At 49.6% G+C, this 18,313-nt stretch overlaps 1 protein-coding gene and 1 long non-coding RNA gene across 3 annotated transcripts in view; one reads left to right on the top strand and one right to left on the bottom strand.

Moving 5' to 3' along the window:
• LOC105277965 (paired box protein Pax-6) overlaps positions 1–7,948 on the bottom strand; it is a 33,022-nt gene extending 25,074 nt beyond the window's left edge. The window contains exons 1-2 of one of the 2 annotated variants that reach the window (XM_026973086.1): positions 7,160–7,948; positions 1,538–1,868 (exon numbers count right to left, since the gene is read on the bottom strand). In XM_026973086.1, the coding sequence (XP_026828887.1) occupies positions 1,538–1,550 (13 nt within the window). In that variant the 5' untranslated portion in view covers positions 1,551–1,868; positions 7,160–7,948. The remainder of the gene's footprint in view (positions 1–1,537; positions 1,869–7,159) is intronic. The other variant, XM_011336723.3, reaches the window with a different exon arrangement.
• Positions 7,949–8,474: 526 nt separating this feature from the next.
• On the top strand, positions 8,475–17,465 carry LOC105277966. The gene is made up of 2 exons (XR_893702.3): positions 8,475–8,624; positions 13,169–17,465. It is a non-coding gene; the product is annotated as an uncharacterized LOC105277966 (long non-coding RNA).
• The last annotated feature ends 848 nt before the right edge of the window (positions 17,466–18,313 follow it).

Genomic DNA, 18,313 nt, shown 5'->3' with positions numbered 1-18,313 from the left:
GCGTATCCTTCCAGTGAGCGTTGCGGCCACACGGATCGAAAGACCAGAAACTGTTCAAGTTCGCCACGCATCTCTCGCACGCCCTTCCACGTCATGCACGACTATGGGCTAAAAGTTATCGGCAAGACTCGCAGACTTATTGCGGAGCCGTAGCCTATCGATTGGTCGCGGGGATAATCCTGCACCGCCCGACATTTATTACCTCTTCCTCCTGCCTCCCCGGAGCGTAACGGAGGCAGGTAATCCCCGCGGCCTCCGGAGTCCTGGCACGCGCGCGGGATCCGACGATTCGAGGAGCGTAACCAACGCGGTGCGGGGCCCGACGCCCATAACCATTAACAAATCTCGCCCGTAGCGACGAGGAACGGGATAGAGCGTTCTCCGTGAATCGGGCGTTTGATTCGAATAGCTACCCCGCCGGCGTAGTTAGAGAAGGGGGTCGGTGTTGAGGTTTTATGGAGGACCGGAATAAGAGGGAGTTTATTCTCTCTCTCACTCTCTCTGTCTCTCTGTGATGTATATGCCTCCGTGGCGCACACACACCGAGAGAAGATGGAGAGAAAGAGAAATAGCTAGCGAGAGAACAGAAGAGGGGGCCAGACTGGTGGTTGGACGGATGAAAGAGGGGCGCGCGCTCGTGCCACGCGAGCATTGTCCGCCACCGAGCTGCACACATCGAAATGCCTCGAGGAGGGTACCAACGGGAAGAAGAACAAGAAGAGAAGAGAACAGGGGCCGGGGGTATTAAAGGGGGGAAGCACTTACCCTCCTACAAGTCCCATTATGATCTCGCGTGGGCCATAGCTCGCGTAACGCGATCCCGCGTCTCCACTCTCGAGTGTGGGTAGCTCCAAATGACGGAGGGAGAGGGTGGCAGATTACGTTGCATCGGGACAAATTGGCGGTGTAAGCGGCCCCCGCCTATTGCCGTCAGGGGGTACGATGGAAGAAGCACAAGGATAGGGAGAAAGATTCGAGCCTAACCGATTGTTGCCACCGGGTGTGGCGACGCGATGGGGGTCGAAACGCGTGCGCGGGCGGATCTTTCAAGGTGCAAGAGGAGCACCATCCCTCGTCGCGTCGGAGTCGCCGGCGAAGGGGCCGCGTTGGCCCGACAGAAGCCGGGCAAAGGCGCGTCGAGTTACCGTCGACTAACCCCCGGGGGTAACCGCGAGCCTGCCTAAGCCCGCAAGCGTACGCGTATTTACTCGCCCCCGCTCGCGTATAACTCATCGCGAAGGTTGCGACTCCACACCGGAAGAGCTGTGCGAGCAATTCGACATCGGTTCGACGATGCGCTCGCTTGAGGAAGCTTTGAACCGTTGATAATATCGTAAAACGAAACCCCGTAAGAAACGTAAGAGAATTTGCGCTACAATTAAATGTGACGCTACAGCATTTCTGATATCTGCAAAGTTGCCAAGTCAAAAATCAATGCAAATCCATGAATGCGCTGCGCGTCAGGAGCGCGCCGGCCCGATCAATCGCCAAGTACGCTGCTCGCGCACACGAGATTAAGTAAATTGACTCGACCGACCTTTATGCGGCATCTTCCAGAAGGGCGGCTCGGGGGTAGGCGAGCAAGGGTTAGCCACCCCCGCGCCCAACAGGGTTCTTGCCGCGTGCAGCGCCGCCGCCGCCGCCTCCCTGCTCCGCACTGCCGCAGCGCTCGGCGGATAATCCGGAGCGCTGTCACTTTCGGCGATTCCGCCGCCACCTCCACCACCGCAAGGACGAAGGTGCAGGCTCAGCCGACCGCCGACGATCGTGCCACTTCCGCCACCACCGCCGCCTCCGTCTCCGCCGCCGCTGCCGCCTCCGCCGCCGCCGTCTCCACCGCCGCCACCTCCGGCCACGCTAACACAGTGCTGAAATCATCCAGAATTGTCTTGGTCAGCTGTTGCCGTACGTTTTTGCACCGTTGCTGCAATGTTGTAACGCTGTACCTGAACGCTCGCGAAGGGAGGAACACTCCCCAATGAAATATGAAGAGAATGTTGGGACTAACATAATTCAAGTAACACGTGTTACTTAAGTTAGAAAATAAAAATGGAATAATTGCTGATGTATTCTTGTAAATAATTCCATCCAGCGGATATGTTCCTAAGGAACCTTCACCGGTGATTTTACTACGCTTTTGTCTTCTTGAAGCACGAGTGAAGATATTTTCATCTCACTGTTATTGAGGTAATATCTTCACGAATAATAGAACTGGTCGGTATAGAATTTTATGAAACAGCTCTCCAGCGAAAAACAGAACGTAATAATCATACTTTATTTAGGACAAAAAATGCGAAAGATGAAAATTCACAACCGCGTTTCCATGTTCCTCCTCTTTCCCAAAAAGAGAAGAAAAACAAAAAAGAGAGAAGAACGCACGTTGATCGTAAACATGTTAAAATTCGTGTAACGTGGTATGACGTGGATACCGTATTATCGGAGCTGGATAATATCGTCGATAATGCCCGTAACTCTCGCGGGGAATATATCATGGCGCGACGGTTATTTAGCGCGGAACGCGATCAAAAACCAATTTCGGTCCGTAACGATGTAACGTATCGGGAGCTTGGATTATTAATAGACGCGGGACGCGCGTTTCGATTTACAATTTCGCGTCGTTCTTAATCGTATTGTGAGGTTTTTACTTGGCCGTGCGCCCGTGAAAAAAGAGCCCGTCGGATGCGGCGAAACGCGCGGCCGACGGCGAGCGCCGACGTTAACCATCGACAAGAACTGTCGGGCTGCGCGCAGCGGTCGTGATAATTTCGCGTGCGTCCGCAATGATTTTATAAATTCACGGCAATTTACGGAAACTCGATTGATCCCCGGTACCTTGTCGCGGCGCGACGCGATGCATCGCGCGCGTAAATAACGCGGCTTCAAAGAACATAATTCGGGGGATTATCGCCCGCCGGAGCGCGGTAAATATTGGCGCCGTCGAAACTGGTTCGCCAAAAGCAAATTTCAAAGTGCACCGGAAAATAAATAGTACCCAGGCAAATAATAAACACTGCCGTGTCGCCGGTAAATTTCCGAATTTTTCCAAGGCTGATTACGTGCCCCGCATAAATTTGCTTGCGTTACTTCGCGCGCGCAGGCAAACTCGCTGGAAATCGCGTGTAAGGGCAACCGCGGGGACGGCGTATATCGCAAAACGGACGAATTTTGAGATCGATAACCAGGAAATCTCCAGCTGAAAAGTGCAAGAGTGACTTGATCAACGCGACGTAATCGCGAATATTTACACGTCGCGCAATATTTCATATTGCTCGACGATCAATCACTGCGAGAAATAAATGTACGGTATTATTGCCACCTGAGAGACAGGCTCACGCATACTTGGACTTGTAGATAACGCGCACTTATCAGCGACAATTCCTATTTTTACAATCAAACCCGGAAGATTGTGTTACACGTATGTACGCAAGAAACGAGCACCAGTCGTAACGATGCGTGTGCAATTTTCACGCACACCTTCGTCCACCATCAATCAAAGTTTTCTACGCGTGAACACGAATCGAACGCGAGCGTACAAGTAAAAATAATTAGCGTAAGATTATCCAGCGGCGACGCTATTTTCCAAGAGAGAGAGAGAGAGAGAGAGATCGTTAAAATCGACTTGCACTTTCAAGAAATCACTTGATCATCAGCATCGACTACCGAAGCCAGTTTCTACTGCGCGAGGCGATGCTGATGATCGAGAAAACCGCCGAGCGTGGTGGCCGAGCGAGCATCTATGCGCATTCCGGCGTGCCCCTCGTCTCATCACGGTTAATCATCGCACGCCGGTGTGAGCCTGGGACGAGCGTTAATTGTCATTCGGCGCGGCTCGTAGATCATTAGCTCCTTTCAAGCCCGGTCGCGGTAACGTCACGACGGCCGACGGCAAAGCGAGGAGACATCAATACCCGCGCGCCGGATCGAAAAGTGCAAGCTGTAAAGCGGCGAGCGGCCAAGAGGATCGTTAAACGTGCCCGACCGCGAGATCATTCCGCGTCTGGTCCACGACTCTTCTCGGGACAAGAAGAGAGAGAGAGAGAGAGGTTGAGAAGGAGAGTCGTCGCTACGGGATCACGATTGGATCTCTCGTAGATCGGATCTACGCTGTCAAAACGCGATTCCGCGCGCGCGACCGGCAGGAGGATAAATAATTTAATCGTTTGCGCATCGTACATGCCTCACGTTTCAGGAATGTTTCCTCGCGGTGGCAGCCTACGCTGCCTGCTTGCGGAGAATAAAATTGGCTAGCATAAGTAGATTACTGGAAGTAACGAGAGCATATTGCGAATGAAACGCGCTTGTTCCATATTCTGCACACCGTTTAAATAATCCCGTCATTTCCGACAAACAAACTTCGACGATGTTTTCCGGACACAAGCGTCGTTCTGATATGCAAAGTAGCAACCGATAAGCGCGTGGTTCTCCATCGTTTTCGATAATTGATAAAAGAATTGCGGCCAGCGCGAAAACAACAGAAACTACTTTTTACGCGGAGAAGATTTCACGCGCGAGAATTTTCAGCTAGCTAGGCGGAATGAAATGCCAACGAACTTACTGCCTCGAAACTATCCGGATGGCCGGGACGCGGACGCGTGGAAAACGGCGACGGAGATCTGAGGAACGAGCTGCGTTTAGTCTCGTTGAAACGACACGACTCCGCGCACTCTACCATCTCGGCAGACAAAAGCGGAATATCTCGCAGGCGACCTGCATCTCGTCGAGCGCGAAAGGCGGAAGTTTAAGCACGATGCATTAATTTGCGCCAATTAGAACGCCGCCGGTAAACTGCGAGCGTGTGCCCGCCCTTTCGCGAAATGTTAATGCGGATATTAATCGTTTTTAATTCGCGCACACCTTGTACACGCCTGCGAACGCAGCATCTATTAATTTTCTCGTATCCATGAAATAATATCCATAAATAATATCATTTTCTACTGAGAATTATGTTAAGCGATGTCTGATTATTTTGTAACTTAGATTAATAGATTAAGTTTTTGTCAAAGTTAATAAAATGATCGACTAATAATTTTTAGTAGTATTTATAAGTAATATTTTATAAGATATATAGATTTTTTAAGTTCTTTAAGATAAAATGGAGATTTATAATTGTGCGTTAAAATTTGAGATAATTAATTGCGCAAAGTTCTGTGTGAAACTCAAAGCGTAGACATGAATCAATTTAACGGACGACCGCATTGGAAGGAACACAGAATTAGTAAATAATTGGTACTAAGATTTTTCTCCAGCCTGTCCTTTTTCCCTTCACCTCAAGCGCTTCTGGCACGACAAAGGGCTTTTCACGAAATCTCCGAGGTACGCGGGCGCTTTCTTTGTCAAGCACTTGAAGAGACATCTGTTATTTTCCGAGATTGTATCACTTTCAATGAGCGAAACGCGTATTCGCTTCCTCCCTTCGTTTAAAAATAATGGCGACGATCTCGAATAAACATGCAAGCTTAAACGTGGCCTAAGAGAATTCAAACATTGCAGAACATGGATTTCAACAATTATGTAGAACACTTTTCATGAAGAATCATTTGGCAATGCTTTGATAATTCTCTACAAACATTACAAGCGTATTTACGTACAAGAAAAAAACTTACATTACAAAGTGCAACGACGCGAAATGCAGGATTTATTAAAACTGCAATATCAAGATTCGTTTAAAACGAGAATACAAAACTTTTATTTCGTTAAAAATATTGTATCATTTTAATAGTAGAATAAATATCACACGCAAAAAAAACGTAATTATAGTAGCGAGGGAACGACGAATAAGACTTCCTTTGTCTCGCGTGAAACGGAATCGTCGCGCGATCATTCCGTCATCGAGTTACGTAATCCGGGATCTAAATCGATTCCGAAACGAGATCCGGCACGCGAATAAGGCGGAAATAATCTGCCGCGCGTTGGAAAATCGAAACCGCCATAAAAGCCACCACGATATTGCCTCGCACACTTTTCGTTAAACAAGCTCGATGTATTCCGCTCGCAATCGACAGCTTTTTTCGCGTTCATAATGAGGTACTCGGGCGTTAACAACGCCATTGTGCCACGCGCAATTTGTAGCTAACCGTCGCGCCGCCGCGCGCGTTCAAGTTATTACGTCTATTCCGGTTTATTACAGTTTTCTATAGATAGTAAGAGACGCCTCTGTGCAGGGAAAATTCGCTCTTTTGCCACCGCGTTCTCGAGACGAGCAAGGAGAGACACTTCCGCTCTTGTTATATAAACGAGATGAAAATCTTAATCCCGCAAATTAGGGAATAAACGCCCGCGAGTTGAACCAACAATATATTCGCGTAAAAATGAATCATTTTGAATTATCGAAATAGCCTACCTTCAAACAAATTCGTCAATTAAAATTGACTCTGCGTACATAATTGTTGTCATGTATTACTCAGTTTTTTCAAAACTTTTTTGCGCGTTGATACACATATACGACATGCAGGTGAAATGTTAGTAAAAACCAATGTTTTACAGTAATGAGAGGGAAAATAAGATTTTCAATTTTTTACTTCTATTTTCTATAAAGATAAAATTTTTTCCAATTATAATATGGATAATTGCAATGCAAGAGATCCGATGGTTGTTTTGCAGTGCACGGTCGGAACCTAGGTCGGAACGCTTCAAAAGTAAAACGAGATACAAGTCGTTTGTTACATAAGAAAATAATATGATTCCAACATGAAACATAGAGAAAATCAATCTTTATCGTTTCATGTATATAATGAACATTAAACCAAACAAACTTTACAATCGGCAACGATGTAAGACCACTAAGAACCTCAATCACAGATGATTGCGTTAATTATACTGAATTGCAATTATCGGACAAAATTTCTAAACTGTGTCAAACGCGTTTAACATTTTACACATCGATGCTAGTTGGCCCAGGCTAATTCTCAGAGTCAAGTGTGAGCGCGCGGACTAGTTTCATTGGCTAACGTAAACTTAAGCTACAAAGAACTCAGATCCTAAGCTTTTTACTCGCAACTGTCGCAGATTTAAATTCCGTTTGTATTAGCCGTAGATTTGGAGCGGCGGCTTACATCTCTGCGAGCAAGAATCTCCGAGATTCGTTGCCGACACAGTGTCGAGACGTCCCGTCGCGTCCGACCGTCTTTTCCGTCGCAGATTGAAACGTGCGAAAACGTACCGTGTCGAGAATGGCCGTGGTCAGGCCGGATCCAGTCACCAGCTGAAAGCACAATCCGCGACGACGTTTCTCCGCTCACGGCACTTTCCCGGCGCGGACTCTCGTGGACCGGAGCACTCGCGCTCCTCAGTTCGCTACTCCGACCTGGAGGAACCTGGGGGAATCAGCGGCTGAGAACGACGACGTCTCGAGACTGAAGCATGAACCTCACTGACACACAATACAATTGCACAGTTTAACGAGAGTACATCGAGCCGCTTGGCTACGTCGGGGAATCCACACTGTCGGCCAGCTTCCTTGAACGCGCGTTTCAACCCCGCTATCAATCCTCGAACGGTGAACGAAACTGCGTCCTCGAGGTAAACCGGCAAGATCGCGTCCCCCAAGTTACTCGCGAGATTACTCGTCGTGCGACCAAGTGTTACGCGTTATCGACGCCGTGCACCGCGTTTCAACGAGAAGGGCGAGAGAACATCCGGGGGTTGTCCGCGTTGCTGGATCGCGCGGCTTCTTCTTGCGCGTTTGTCGCGCCTGGCTGGCCGCGGGCTGGCGAGAGCGAGCTGCTGCTACGAAGCCGGCCGCGGATTGCAATCGTACGCGGCGGCGTACGTCGGTGGTGAGAGAGGTGAGAGAGAAGCACGTGCCCGACTCCCGAAACAGGGGTGCAGTGACGCGTCGCTGCGGCTGCGGTGCGCGGCGCCCGATTGACCACCAGAGTCTGCCTTCCCGCATGCGGCGATCCCTGCCGCACGATTTCGGCGCCCCCACCCCTAAGAGCGCGTTTCCTCGTACGCACCGTCTCCCTTCGGGTTGTCCGTCCTGCCGCCACCGTTGCTGCTGTTGCCTGTCTCTGCTCTTTCTCCCTTTCTCTTTCTCTGTCGCTCTCTCCCGCCACGTCAGTACAACTATCTCTGTCCCCCTCGTTCTTTTACCTACCCCGCGTTCTCGCTCTCCCTTTCGCTCTTTCTCGACCAGGCCAGTTGCCTTGCCTCCGGGCGACGTCGCCCCTGACGAGGCACCTCGAGCGAGACCAGCGCGGCGTAGCGTGTATCTGGGTGGAGCCACGCCATGGCGGTGGCGTGGCCGTTTCTTGCTCGCCGACTATCGACTCGGTGGGGATAAACCGCAATATCGTGCCGTGCCGAGAACGGCACGGCATCGCCACGGCTGATCGTGAGGCCGTTGAAACTGTCGGGAACACGGGGGCGGCGCCTGCCGAGGGCGGTACTTTGGTTCTACCGGTTGGATCGGGGTGCACCCCGGCGACGCCATTGTTTTCGATGCGCGTGGAGTACGGCGCGTGGCCGGGATCCACGCCGACGCCCGGCGTCGCGACGCCACTCTCGCACGCAACGCCGTCGCCGGCCGTCGTCGTGGTCGTCTACCTCCGTCGTTTTTCCTGTCCGCCGCCGTCGCCGCCATCCGGGCTGTCCGCCGCGCGGATTTTTCGCACGCCAACTATGGGGTAAGTCCAGTCTGCTGCTGTGTGCACGCGCGAGTGTGTGAGAAAGACGGAGAAAAAAAGAAAGAATAAGAGAAACACGCGATCTCGCGACATCGCTGGAGTCCCGCGTGAGTTCCTTTATCTTTCCGCGCGTGCGACCCGCTCACCTTTGTCCCTTCCTTGACCGCCACCCTTCCGTCAACGGGGTGACAAGCTGTAATGCGGGGGTGGCGTAGCTGAGAAACGCCTGTTCAAGATTTTCCAACTTGTCGTAATCACTATTGTCATATTCACTTTCAATGCTATACATATTAGTCAGCACAGGATTATTGATTATTGATTTATTTTTATTGTATGTCATGCAAATGTTTATAAAAAAATAGCTAATAGGAGAAATAAAAATTTCTTACTCTTCTGCTTCTGAACATCTGTACACTCAGCTACATGTTGTAAATGTAAAATGGAACACAGAACGTTTAACGTGGGTGGACATCGAGATTAGCACCCCGACACGTCGCTTTCACGATATCCGTCATTCTACCATGATTATTATAATAACAAGCATCGTCTTCCCTTAAAAAATGCATTTCTTTTCGATTTATCTGTCTTCTGCAGTCCGTTCCAGGTTTGCTTTATTTCCGCGCCGAGTTCTCATCTGCATGCACAATCGCATACATGTGCGCGAGTGTCGCGTCTCTTCAACCCTCTTCTCGCTTCTCTTTTCTCGTGAATCCACCGTCTTTATTTTATCTTCCACATTACCTCCCTTTACCTCCACTCTTCGTCTACACACGTAAACGTGGGTTGACATAAGAGGAACGTGGCGGGATTCCGCTGAGAGAGACCTCTCTAATGAGAGATAATGGCGGCCGCGAGGAAAAACCGGCGTTTGCTCTTTCTTTGAGAATTAGCGAACGCTTTAAAGCGATTACTTTGCATACAAAGCAAGTCGCGCGAGCGCGTATTACGCGAAATTAGAACGAATGCATATCTGGCGGATGGAGTTTCGTGGGTGCGTACTGATGCTTGAATGAAAAGATGGTGCTTATTTGTCCAACGCACCGTGTTCTAATCATTGCAATTTAATTTCTTAAAGTCTCATATGTACCTACAACTTTCCGAAATTGTACAACAAAAGTTACAAGAAGTTATAAACACGTGCACTGCAAAAATATTGAGTAGAGAAGGATGCCTCATCATGAGCCACTATCTTTATCATTTTCCAAGCTGCAACATTTCAAGGCCTGATTCCACCAACATCGTTTAATTTTAACCGTAGTTTAATTTAACTCTTTGTCTCTTTCTAAGGCGGGCAATTAGAAAGAGATGAAAAGTGAGTTAAACTACGGTTAAAGTTAAGCGACGTTGGCGGAACCGGGCATAAGATAAACACGTGACTCTTTCATCCGACCTAATTTCGATTGGCAATTTTCTAAATTTGACAAACTCGGTACACTTTTCGACTGAATTTCCGCATAATTTCCACTGGAGAATTAAAAGATTTCTTCATGGAGCCCGTAATTCGTCGTTCACAAGAGGGTTAACGCGACGCGTTACGCTAAATAACCCGGAGAAAGGAGGCGAGAGAAAGAGAGAATGAGAGCGAAAAAGGGAGAGACCAACCCCTTCGCTTAAAATAAATACTGTAAGAGAGTGGAGATTTCTTTGCCCGGCCGGATGGAACAGGTGGGTCCAATTAGGCGCCAATTACCTGCGTATCTAGTTCCTCCTCGCTGGCGCGCGGCAATCGGCGCGATTAACGGCGCGCTCGGAGGAAATAACGCGGCAAAAAAAGAGGGACAGAGAGTGAGAGAGAGAGAGAGAGAGAGAAGGAAGAAAAAATGCAACGCGGATACAACGTGTCGAGCCGAGAAAGTTGCGCGGATTGTGCATCCAACCGACCGCAAATTATTTCGATCATCTGTCGCGGCTTACAAAGCACGTCGCCCGCGAAAAACTCGTCGACTATCAATTATTTTTATATTCAGAAAACGCGCAGATACACGCGGGGTCCCCCTCCCCTGCGCTGCAATTGTTCATACCAATCATAACTTCATGTTGGCGCGGCATTATACGACGGGAAATTGATTCTACAATGCGATTTATTCCATATTGTTCCCGCGTTATTAGCGATGTGCGGCTGGAAATAAAAATCTGTATCGGCCTGATGCAACCATCGTTAACTGAGTTAGGGGCCGCGAATGAGATTAGCCCGCGCGCGTAATGGCGAAACGTAAAAGAGTATTGCGATCCGTCTGAAGCTGGCGATTTTATAATTTTGAAGTCCACCTCGAACGGATGTATAATTCACGATGGCTCCTCAGACGAGATTTCACTTGATATTATACAAGATACTGCATTGATTGTAACTTGATAACGTACCAAGAAACATTGGAAGATTCGAAACGTGGGTAGAACTTATTGGATGATTTATATGCATGTAAACGCACCCCCTGTTACACGAAAGGTGAGATTACAAGTAGAATTTTGCCCGAAATTCCGATGAATTTTCGATCGCTTCGAGTGGACTTTGAAAAGGCGAGAGGAGAGAAATTACCCCCCTCCCCATGCTACCCTTAACCTTGTCAACCAGTAGAATTCCACGATTAAAAGCGTGCGTCGCGTGACTTGGCGTACGCGAAAGGAGTACTCGTGATCGAAGAGCACCTACGTACCAGTCAAGGACAGGTGATCTCGCTACCGACACTAAATACGTGTGTCCAACCGAGTATGCAATTAATCGACCAGGCGTGGCTAATCGGTGCCGGGGCACGAGAACCGATGAACGCGCTCCGAGTGTCGACGCGCGCGGATCGTTCGACGAAGTTCCGGCTGACCTCCGAAGTATCCGGCGCAGGAAGAAACCGTAAAACTCGCAAGAGAACCGTAAAACTACATAGATCCAGAGAAAAACTGCGAAACGAGAATAGAGGAATGAGATAATCAAAGAATTGACGGTCCGTTGGCTCAACGCGGAAGAGAAGCGACACTTCGACTCGTTCAACAAATTTCCTTCAAACATGACGCGTCTCTCTTCGAGCCGATTCTTACGGCAGAGTTTCAGGGGGCTATATCAATCGCGATGAATGCGAAGAGTAGGCGAAAGCCGTCAGGATAATGACGTCTTTATGCGCCAGGCAGAGTCACATTGATACTGCCAGTAGCTAGCACGAGCAGCGTTCGGTTGATAGCCGTGAAACGCACGCTGGCAAATCGCTGTTGGACTTTGGTAGTCTTTCGACACGGCCCTCGTGTACCTTTCGGCTTTAATCGCCGCGTACAATTGGATTTATCAAGTCGAAATGCGACGAATCCGTATGTTCGTGCTCTGTTCGTTCGTTCGTGACGAGCTACGTTGACGTTCCGGATAATCGCCGGTGCGGAAGTAAATTAATCAATATCCGCTGGTCATACAAAGGTCTGGACGCATACGCGTATTATATTAATAGATTGAAAGAATAAGATGCATTTCACGACAATGTCGGATAAATCTCGACTCTCGATCGTGTCGCTAATCCGAGCTCTTTTTTGCGACGATATTTCGCAATTACGGTTCGCGAAGCTCGCACGCGAACTTCGCATCTTTCCGCCTATTATTGTATCGAATACTGCAACAAAACGACTAGCGCTTACCGGTATTTTTAATCGAACCGATTTCATGCGCGACGGTGTTATTCGAACGTTTAACACGAACAGAATACTATCGCGGCGGCATTGTTGGCAGCATTTTCATCCGAAGCATTTACAATTCCTCTTTATTGCCTTTCGGCTTATCCGGATTGCGCCTCGCGCATTTACGAGTTGTATTTCATCCTGATAATCGCCATTAAGTTAACGAACTGCAATACGGACATTTGAACGCGCGGTACACGCGGATTAACGTGCATTAATAAAATTATCCGTGTGAACAATGGATTATGCGCTCGCGGACTTTAAATGTCTCGTTCCGCGACACAAAAAGGGACTGGCGCAACGCGATTATCGGAACGAGAGAAAAAAATCAGGGGAAAAAAATAAATAACGCGCGGGACAAAGATACGCCGCGGAGAATAATGATTATAATTTGCGAGTAATTGATTTAGCCGTATAATAACAACAGCGGTAACAATCGAGCGATTTTCCGTCAACGCGATATCGGCTTCCGTTGTACACATCGTTCCAAAAAAATACAATGCGTGCATACGTGTACCGCGAATGTTTAAATTATGATACGCAAATTATATGTGCCAGTATATATTTTGTTTGAAACAGCGACGGCAGTGGCAGCGGCAGCGAGTACGCAAAATATTTGCGTACCCGGTAATTACTGTCGACGCGTGCATGCTAACGTTAACGTGAAGCGTAAAGAATGCGTCTCGAGATCAGCCCTCGCCTCTCGCTCTTTAAAGGGAGCCAGCTCTGCCAAAACGCGGTTGCCCCGCGAAACTTTCTCCATCAAATCGTATCGGATTTCATTATCGCCCTCCATGGGCGGGTCGCGGCCGCTACGCGGAAGTCTAGGGGCCCACCCCGGTATCCTCTCATAGGAACGACGTTAGGTGAATTTTATTATTCTCTGATTTCAGGCTTCGGCGCCCGGCAAATGAAGGACGCGGGCCCGCGGCAAGTGCATCCTCTCTTTGCGGCAAACGGGGCGCCCGACATCGCGGTGTAATCAGACACCGGCGCACTGGGTGGATTGGCCCCGAAGGGGGCGGCAGGGACGGGAGGGACGGCCAGAGACGTAAACGTAATTGGAAACATCCGAGAGGAAGATCCGCTTCTGATCCGCGCCGCGATCTTCTCCGCTCTCCCCTCGGTGCTTCTTCGTGCGCGGTGCAATACAGACGCCCGTGCTTCTCCGCTTTTTCTCGCGCGCGGCTATCCGGCTATCCCGCGTCGCGACGGCGACGCGAAAACTCGCGGAAGATCCTCGCGAGGTCACCGAGGCTTGAGGGGTGATTGGTTATTACAAACGCCGTCAAAGATCGCGCGCGACTGTACCATTGCTGCTTTTCCGTCGACGAATATCGCATTCGCACAGTTTTCCGGATAACTATTAACGATATTTGCTTTCTTTTCCCGTGCAACCGTAAAAGTATTATATTCGCGCGCGAGTAGTGAGACGCAGCCCGGGGGTGAAAGAGAGACGCTTTCTTTGTGCGGCGACGTTTTCCATTACGTACGCGCGCCGCTTTGTAAAATAGCGGGGCGCGCGCACCACGCATGATTAGGCAGAGCTACCCCGACGGTTAATGCGCTGCGTGCGGCTCTCTACGGTGTAAAGAAGGTGTAAATACCTCCCGATGATTCCTCGTAGGATCGAGGTGGTTCGCGCAAAGGGAAGCCGACACGGAGGCGGCTCCTTTCTCGTCGATAGTTTCAATGGAGAGAGTTTTTCTCATAGTGCACCCTCTTGTCCTCCTGTCCCTCTCTCCCTTCCTTTCTCCCTCTTTCTCTTTTCCCCCGTACATGTCGATGCACGCGTGTACACGAGGAACGGTGGAGAAAGAAAAAAAAAGCGGCGAGAGATCTCAAAAGGTACGCGGAGCACCGCCTCTGATGAATGCCGCAACCAGTTGGCCACCATGTTTTCCCTCCGCCGATGCGTGTACGCCCTACTCTGCGAAACATGCTCCCCCCGCGCGGCCCGACCCGTCCCTCGCCGTGCGTGCCGACTTTCCAACCCCTCGCAAAACCGCGATTGAACCCCTTGTACATCCAGCGCGTATACTGCACGCCTGCGGTAGGGAGGTGATTTTACGTGCGCTTTGTGCGAGCGGCGGAATGTGTAACTTCTCTTGCACAGTTGTCGCGGGCGCAACGCGTTGCGGAAAATGTACACTGATAAATTGGATCGCCGCCAACGATCTCCGAGCGAGAACGATTATATACATCAGCCATGCGTTTCGCAATATGATGCATAAACTCACTGACGAGATCTGAAGTGCTCGCCAGTTAAAATGGAAGATAAACAGAGGGCAGGAAGGGAGAAAAGGGAAAACGATGAAGCCGCAATTGAATGCTTGAAATAATGCTCTGAACAACAAATGTTAATATTCCTCACTTTCCTTGTAATGCGACGCCGCGGGAGCCGGAGCGGAGAAGTAGAGCAAAGATGAGAGCGGTAAAAGAAGCAAAAGGAGACGGACGAAAGGACAGAAAAAAGGGAGAAAAAAAGACGATGGCCAGGGCGAGGAGGATAAAGCCGGCCGATAAACAAACTGCTGAGAATCGCGGCACTTTAATCTTCCTTCGGAGGCATCGGCCGCTCTTTTGCGGCGTTGAATGTAAAAGGGCGCAGGGGGCCCGATCCCTCTCGTCTCCTTCGCCCCCCTCGTATCCCTCCTGGATGCACTCGACCCCGCGACTCATTATGGCAACATGCGGTAAGTACGCTCGCATTTTAAGCCCCACCGTGCCCCTCGACCGACGGACACGACCGACAAACGGCGTCTGGGTATTGGTTACACGTGTACGTGTGCGCGGGGTACATTGGGGTGGTAAAAAGAGGCTGGTTCGAGGGCCCGCGAGGTCGGCATCGCCGCCACGGCGCTTTCGGAACTGGCGGGGCCGGCGATACAGGGTGGAGGAGCGGCGCATCCCTTATTCCGCGGCGGCTCGTTGCACGGCTCGGCGCATCCGAATGGTCTCATTCCCTTGATCCGGCGGTTCCAGGTGGTTCCCCCGCCTCTCCGGGTGTACTCACGAAAATTAGGCATCCCAGATACCGAGCCGATGGTCCGCGCTTACAGCTGCGGCACGCTGAAAGCGGAATCCGCGCGTGTCTTCTTCACCTTTGTCCTGCTCGTCCTCGCCTCGGTCGTCCTGGCATTTTCTCGACAGTGCATCTCCATGGATTAGCCGTAAAAAGCGTGGAAATGTATTACCGCTGTTAATCTGGCTTAATGTCCATCTAAACTAAATTATTTTTTTTATGAAGCGTAAACTGAGGTGGATTTACAAAAACAAAACGTGAGGCTGAGAATCTCATACATCGGCAAACTCCTTCGACCGCTTTTGCAGTTGGCACATATTAACGCAATCCGCCGAGTTTTCGCGAGAACTTCCATTCGAACCTCCGTAACTCGAAATAAGCCGTCTTTGCAAATCTACCGAGCGTCTGCCGAGGGATAATCGAATAAGTTTTAGATTCCTAGCTCGCAACAGATATAAGGATGCTTCTGCCGTGTCTGAACGGAATTCTAAATCAGACGTGATTTCTCGATTGTGGTATCCGTCGTTACTTTCGGGTGACAATCTACGAGCGCGAGTAGAGCGAATAGTCCTCGCAAGGAGCGAGCGATCAGGTAAGAGAAGAAGAGCATTACATCGTGTGGTACCTGGCGGGACCCAGGAGATAATCCGGGCGGTGCGATGGCGACCGGTGCTGACGTGTGGAGGGACTTACCCCCACCTCATTTACCCCCCGACGGTACAGAGTGCCAACCCCCGAAGTAAGAGGCAACGATACCGCCGAGAGGTATCTGAAAGGCCGCTGCGAATAACGCGCTTACGCGCGATCATCCGACCGCGATCCTCGATGCCTGTGACAGATCGTGCCGTCGCGGCATCCTTCTGAATATCGCGGGGGCTTTAGCCCCCCGCGCTAAAGAGCGAAAAGGCCTGAGGGGTGACGGAAGGACGCTAAGTCTTTCGTGGATGGCCGGGCGCGCGCTCCGGCCCGGCGACAATACGGTGTAGATTACTTTTCAGGATGGGCGGCGTGACGTAAACGCGCTCCGGCGGTTTTTCTTTGCGAACAATGCCCGTGTTTGCCGACACAATTTGCCTCGGATTTAGCCGCGCTGCATAAAATGCCGAGTGATGCGATCGAGCTCCCTGTAAGGCCTGCACTCATGCGAGTGCCCGCGCTTATCGTTACTCACGTTGGCAAACATTGAGCTCTTTTGTAAAGTATCGTTGATGGGAAGAACAAAGAGAGGAGATTGTGGTCGGCTTGATTATTAAAAACATTATATTTTTTAAGGTTTTGTTTTGAAAATCACACGGGCTCAATTTTAAATTGTAGTATACGTAATCCAATGATGCACATGATGTAGACTTCATAATCTCGTTGTTTCTTTAGGTATCCCAGATATTATTCCTCCAGTTTAGGCCTTCTAGGAATGCACGTGGCCGAGCCGGTTTTGGTAGTTGAAGAAACTCGTCATACTGCACGTAATATTACCTCACGCGCGCGGCATGATATTAACGGGGACGTCTCTCAAGAACTTGGAAAAGGGTCGAGCAGTGGGCCGCGATCGAGATTGATTTGATCTACCGCCGACAGGGTGGCAGGCGAAACGACATGCCCTGGATATTGGGGGCCTGATGAAGGCTTCTCGGATGTCATGCCGGTTAGAGAGCGAGAGAAGGCAAGAGAGACAGAGAACGAAGAGCAGAAGAGGAAGAGGACAGGGAGATGGAGAGACAGAGGCTGATTGAAATAGAATGGGAAACTGAGCGAGAGGGACGCATTCCTAGACGGCTTATAGCTATCGCATGGACCATCGCACGGTTTCTCACATTTCCAGAGGTAGCGGATTTGTTTCTTCGTTCTTATATGGCCTTATGGAGTAGCTTCTTACTCGCAGGTCGCAGCTCGTATAAAAGGCACCCCGCGGACGCAACAGCGGTGTCATCTTCGAGGAATTTAGAACTATCGGGTCTCCTTTATTGGAGATTATGTGATACTGTCATGATACTATTGCTGGCAGGTATCCTTTATCTCCAATGAAATTATTTGTTGTCTCTGAAATTATACTATTAATTACTCTTAATATCATCAGCATTTATGAATATGTTTAGCATAATATGCGATGTATGTATCAGTTTTGTAAGTTTCTGACGGTGACAATAAAATTCCCATTACCTTTGAGACAACGACGTCTTTTTACGATTCACTCACAAAGAACGATGATCACGAGCAAATAGCTATTACTGTCCCGACTCGCTTTTGAAACCATCAGCGTAACGCGCCTGTAAAACACGACACTTACCCGAATCCTTAGCGATAGATGAGCGAAAAAGCAGTGGATATTTATGGAGTACTGATTACATCGTATAATAGCAAGTCGAATCGCCGGGCGCTCCCCCAATGCATAGATCCCTCCTCCGTTACGGGGAGCCAGCCGAGTGTGAAGTATTATCATACAGATATAATCCACCCTCTCTCTCTCTCTCTTATTCTTCTCCCGACTCCCCGCTCATGGAAAATAATATTTGTCCCGATCGTACGCGACCAATTATCTCAACTTGTGCGATATGTCAACGCGCATAAATGCATACGCTCCTCCGTATTCTTTCTCTTTCTCGCCGCGATCGTCGATATGCACGGCCGAATAAACGCATTCCGCTTCTTTCATACGTTTAGTTCCCGATGCTTAGTCCCGGTACGCGAGGTTCGTTCGAGATCCAAATCTCCTCGCAGCGATCACGATCTTTTATTACAACGAATGCCTCACAAAAAATGTCGATGGTATTCTCTTTCGCGTACGAGTAGTTTTGGAGCAGATGATTGAAAGATTATATTTTCAACCATTGACATATTGTTTTATTGATACTCTGGAGAATATTCTTGGCACATGCAGCCGTTTCTTGTTTCGACTTCTTCATTAACGCGAGAAAAAGGAGGAGTGCCCGTCTGACTCGCGGAGAAAGAAACGCCTCGCGATCGTCTCGATCTCCGACCAAGAAAGTGACGTTCTGTTGGCTCCACTTATTTCCGA

This window comes from Ooceraea biroi, chromosome 1 (assembly GCF_003672135.1).
Source record: "Ooceraea biroi isolate clonal line C1 chromosome 1, Obir_v5.4, whole genome shotgun sequence".
NCBI lineage: Eukaryota > Metazoa > Arthropoda > Insecta > Hymenoptera > Formicidae > Ooceraea > Ooceraea biroi.
Note: the sequence above shows the minus strand (reverse complement) of the source record. Positions and strands in the feature narration are given on the sequence as shown.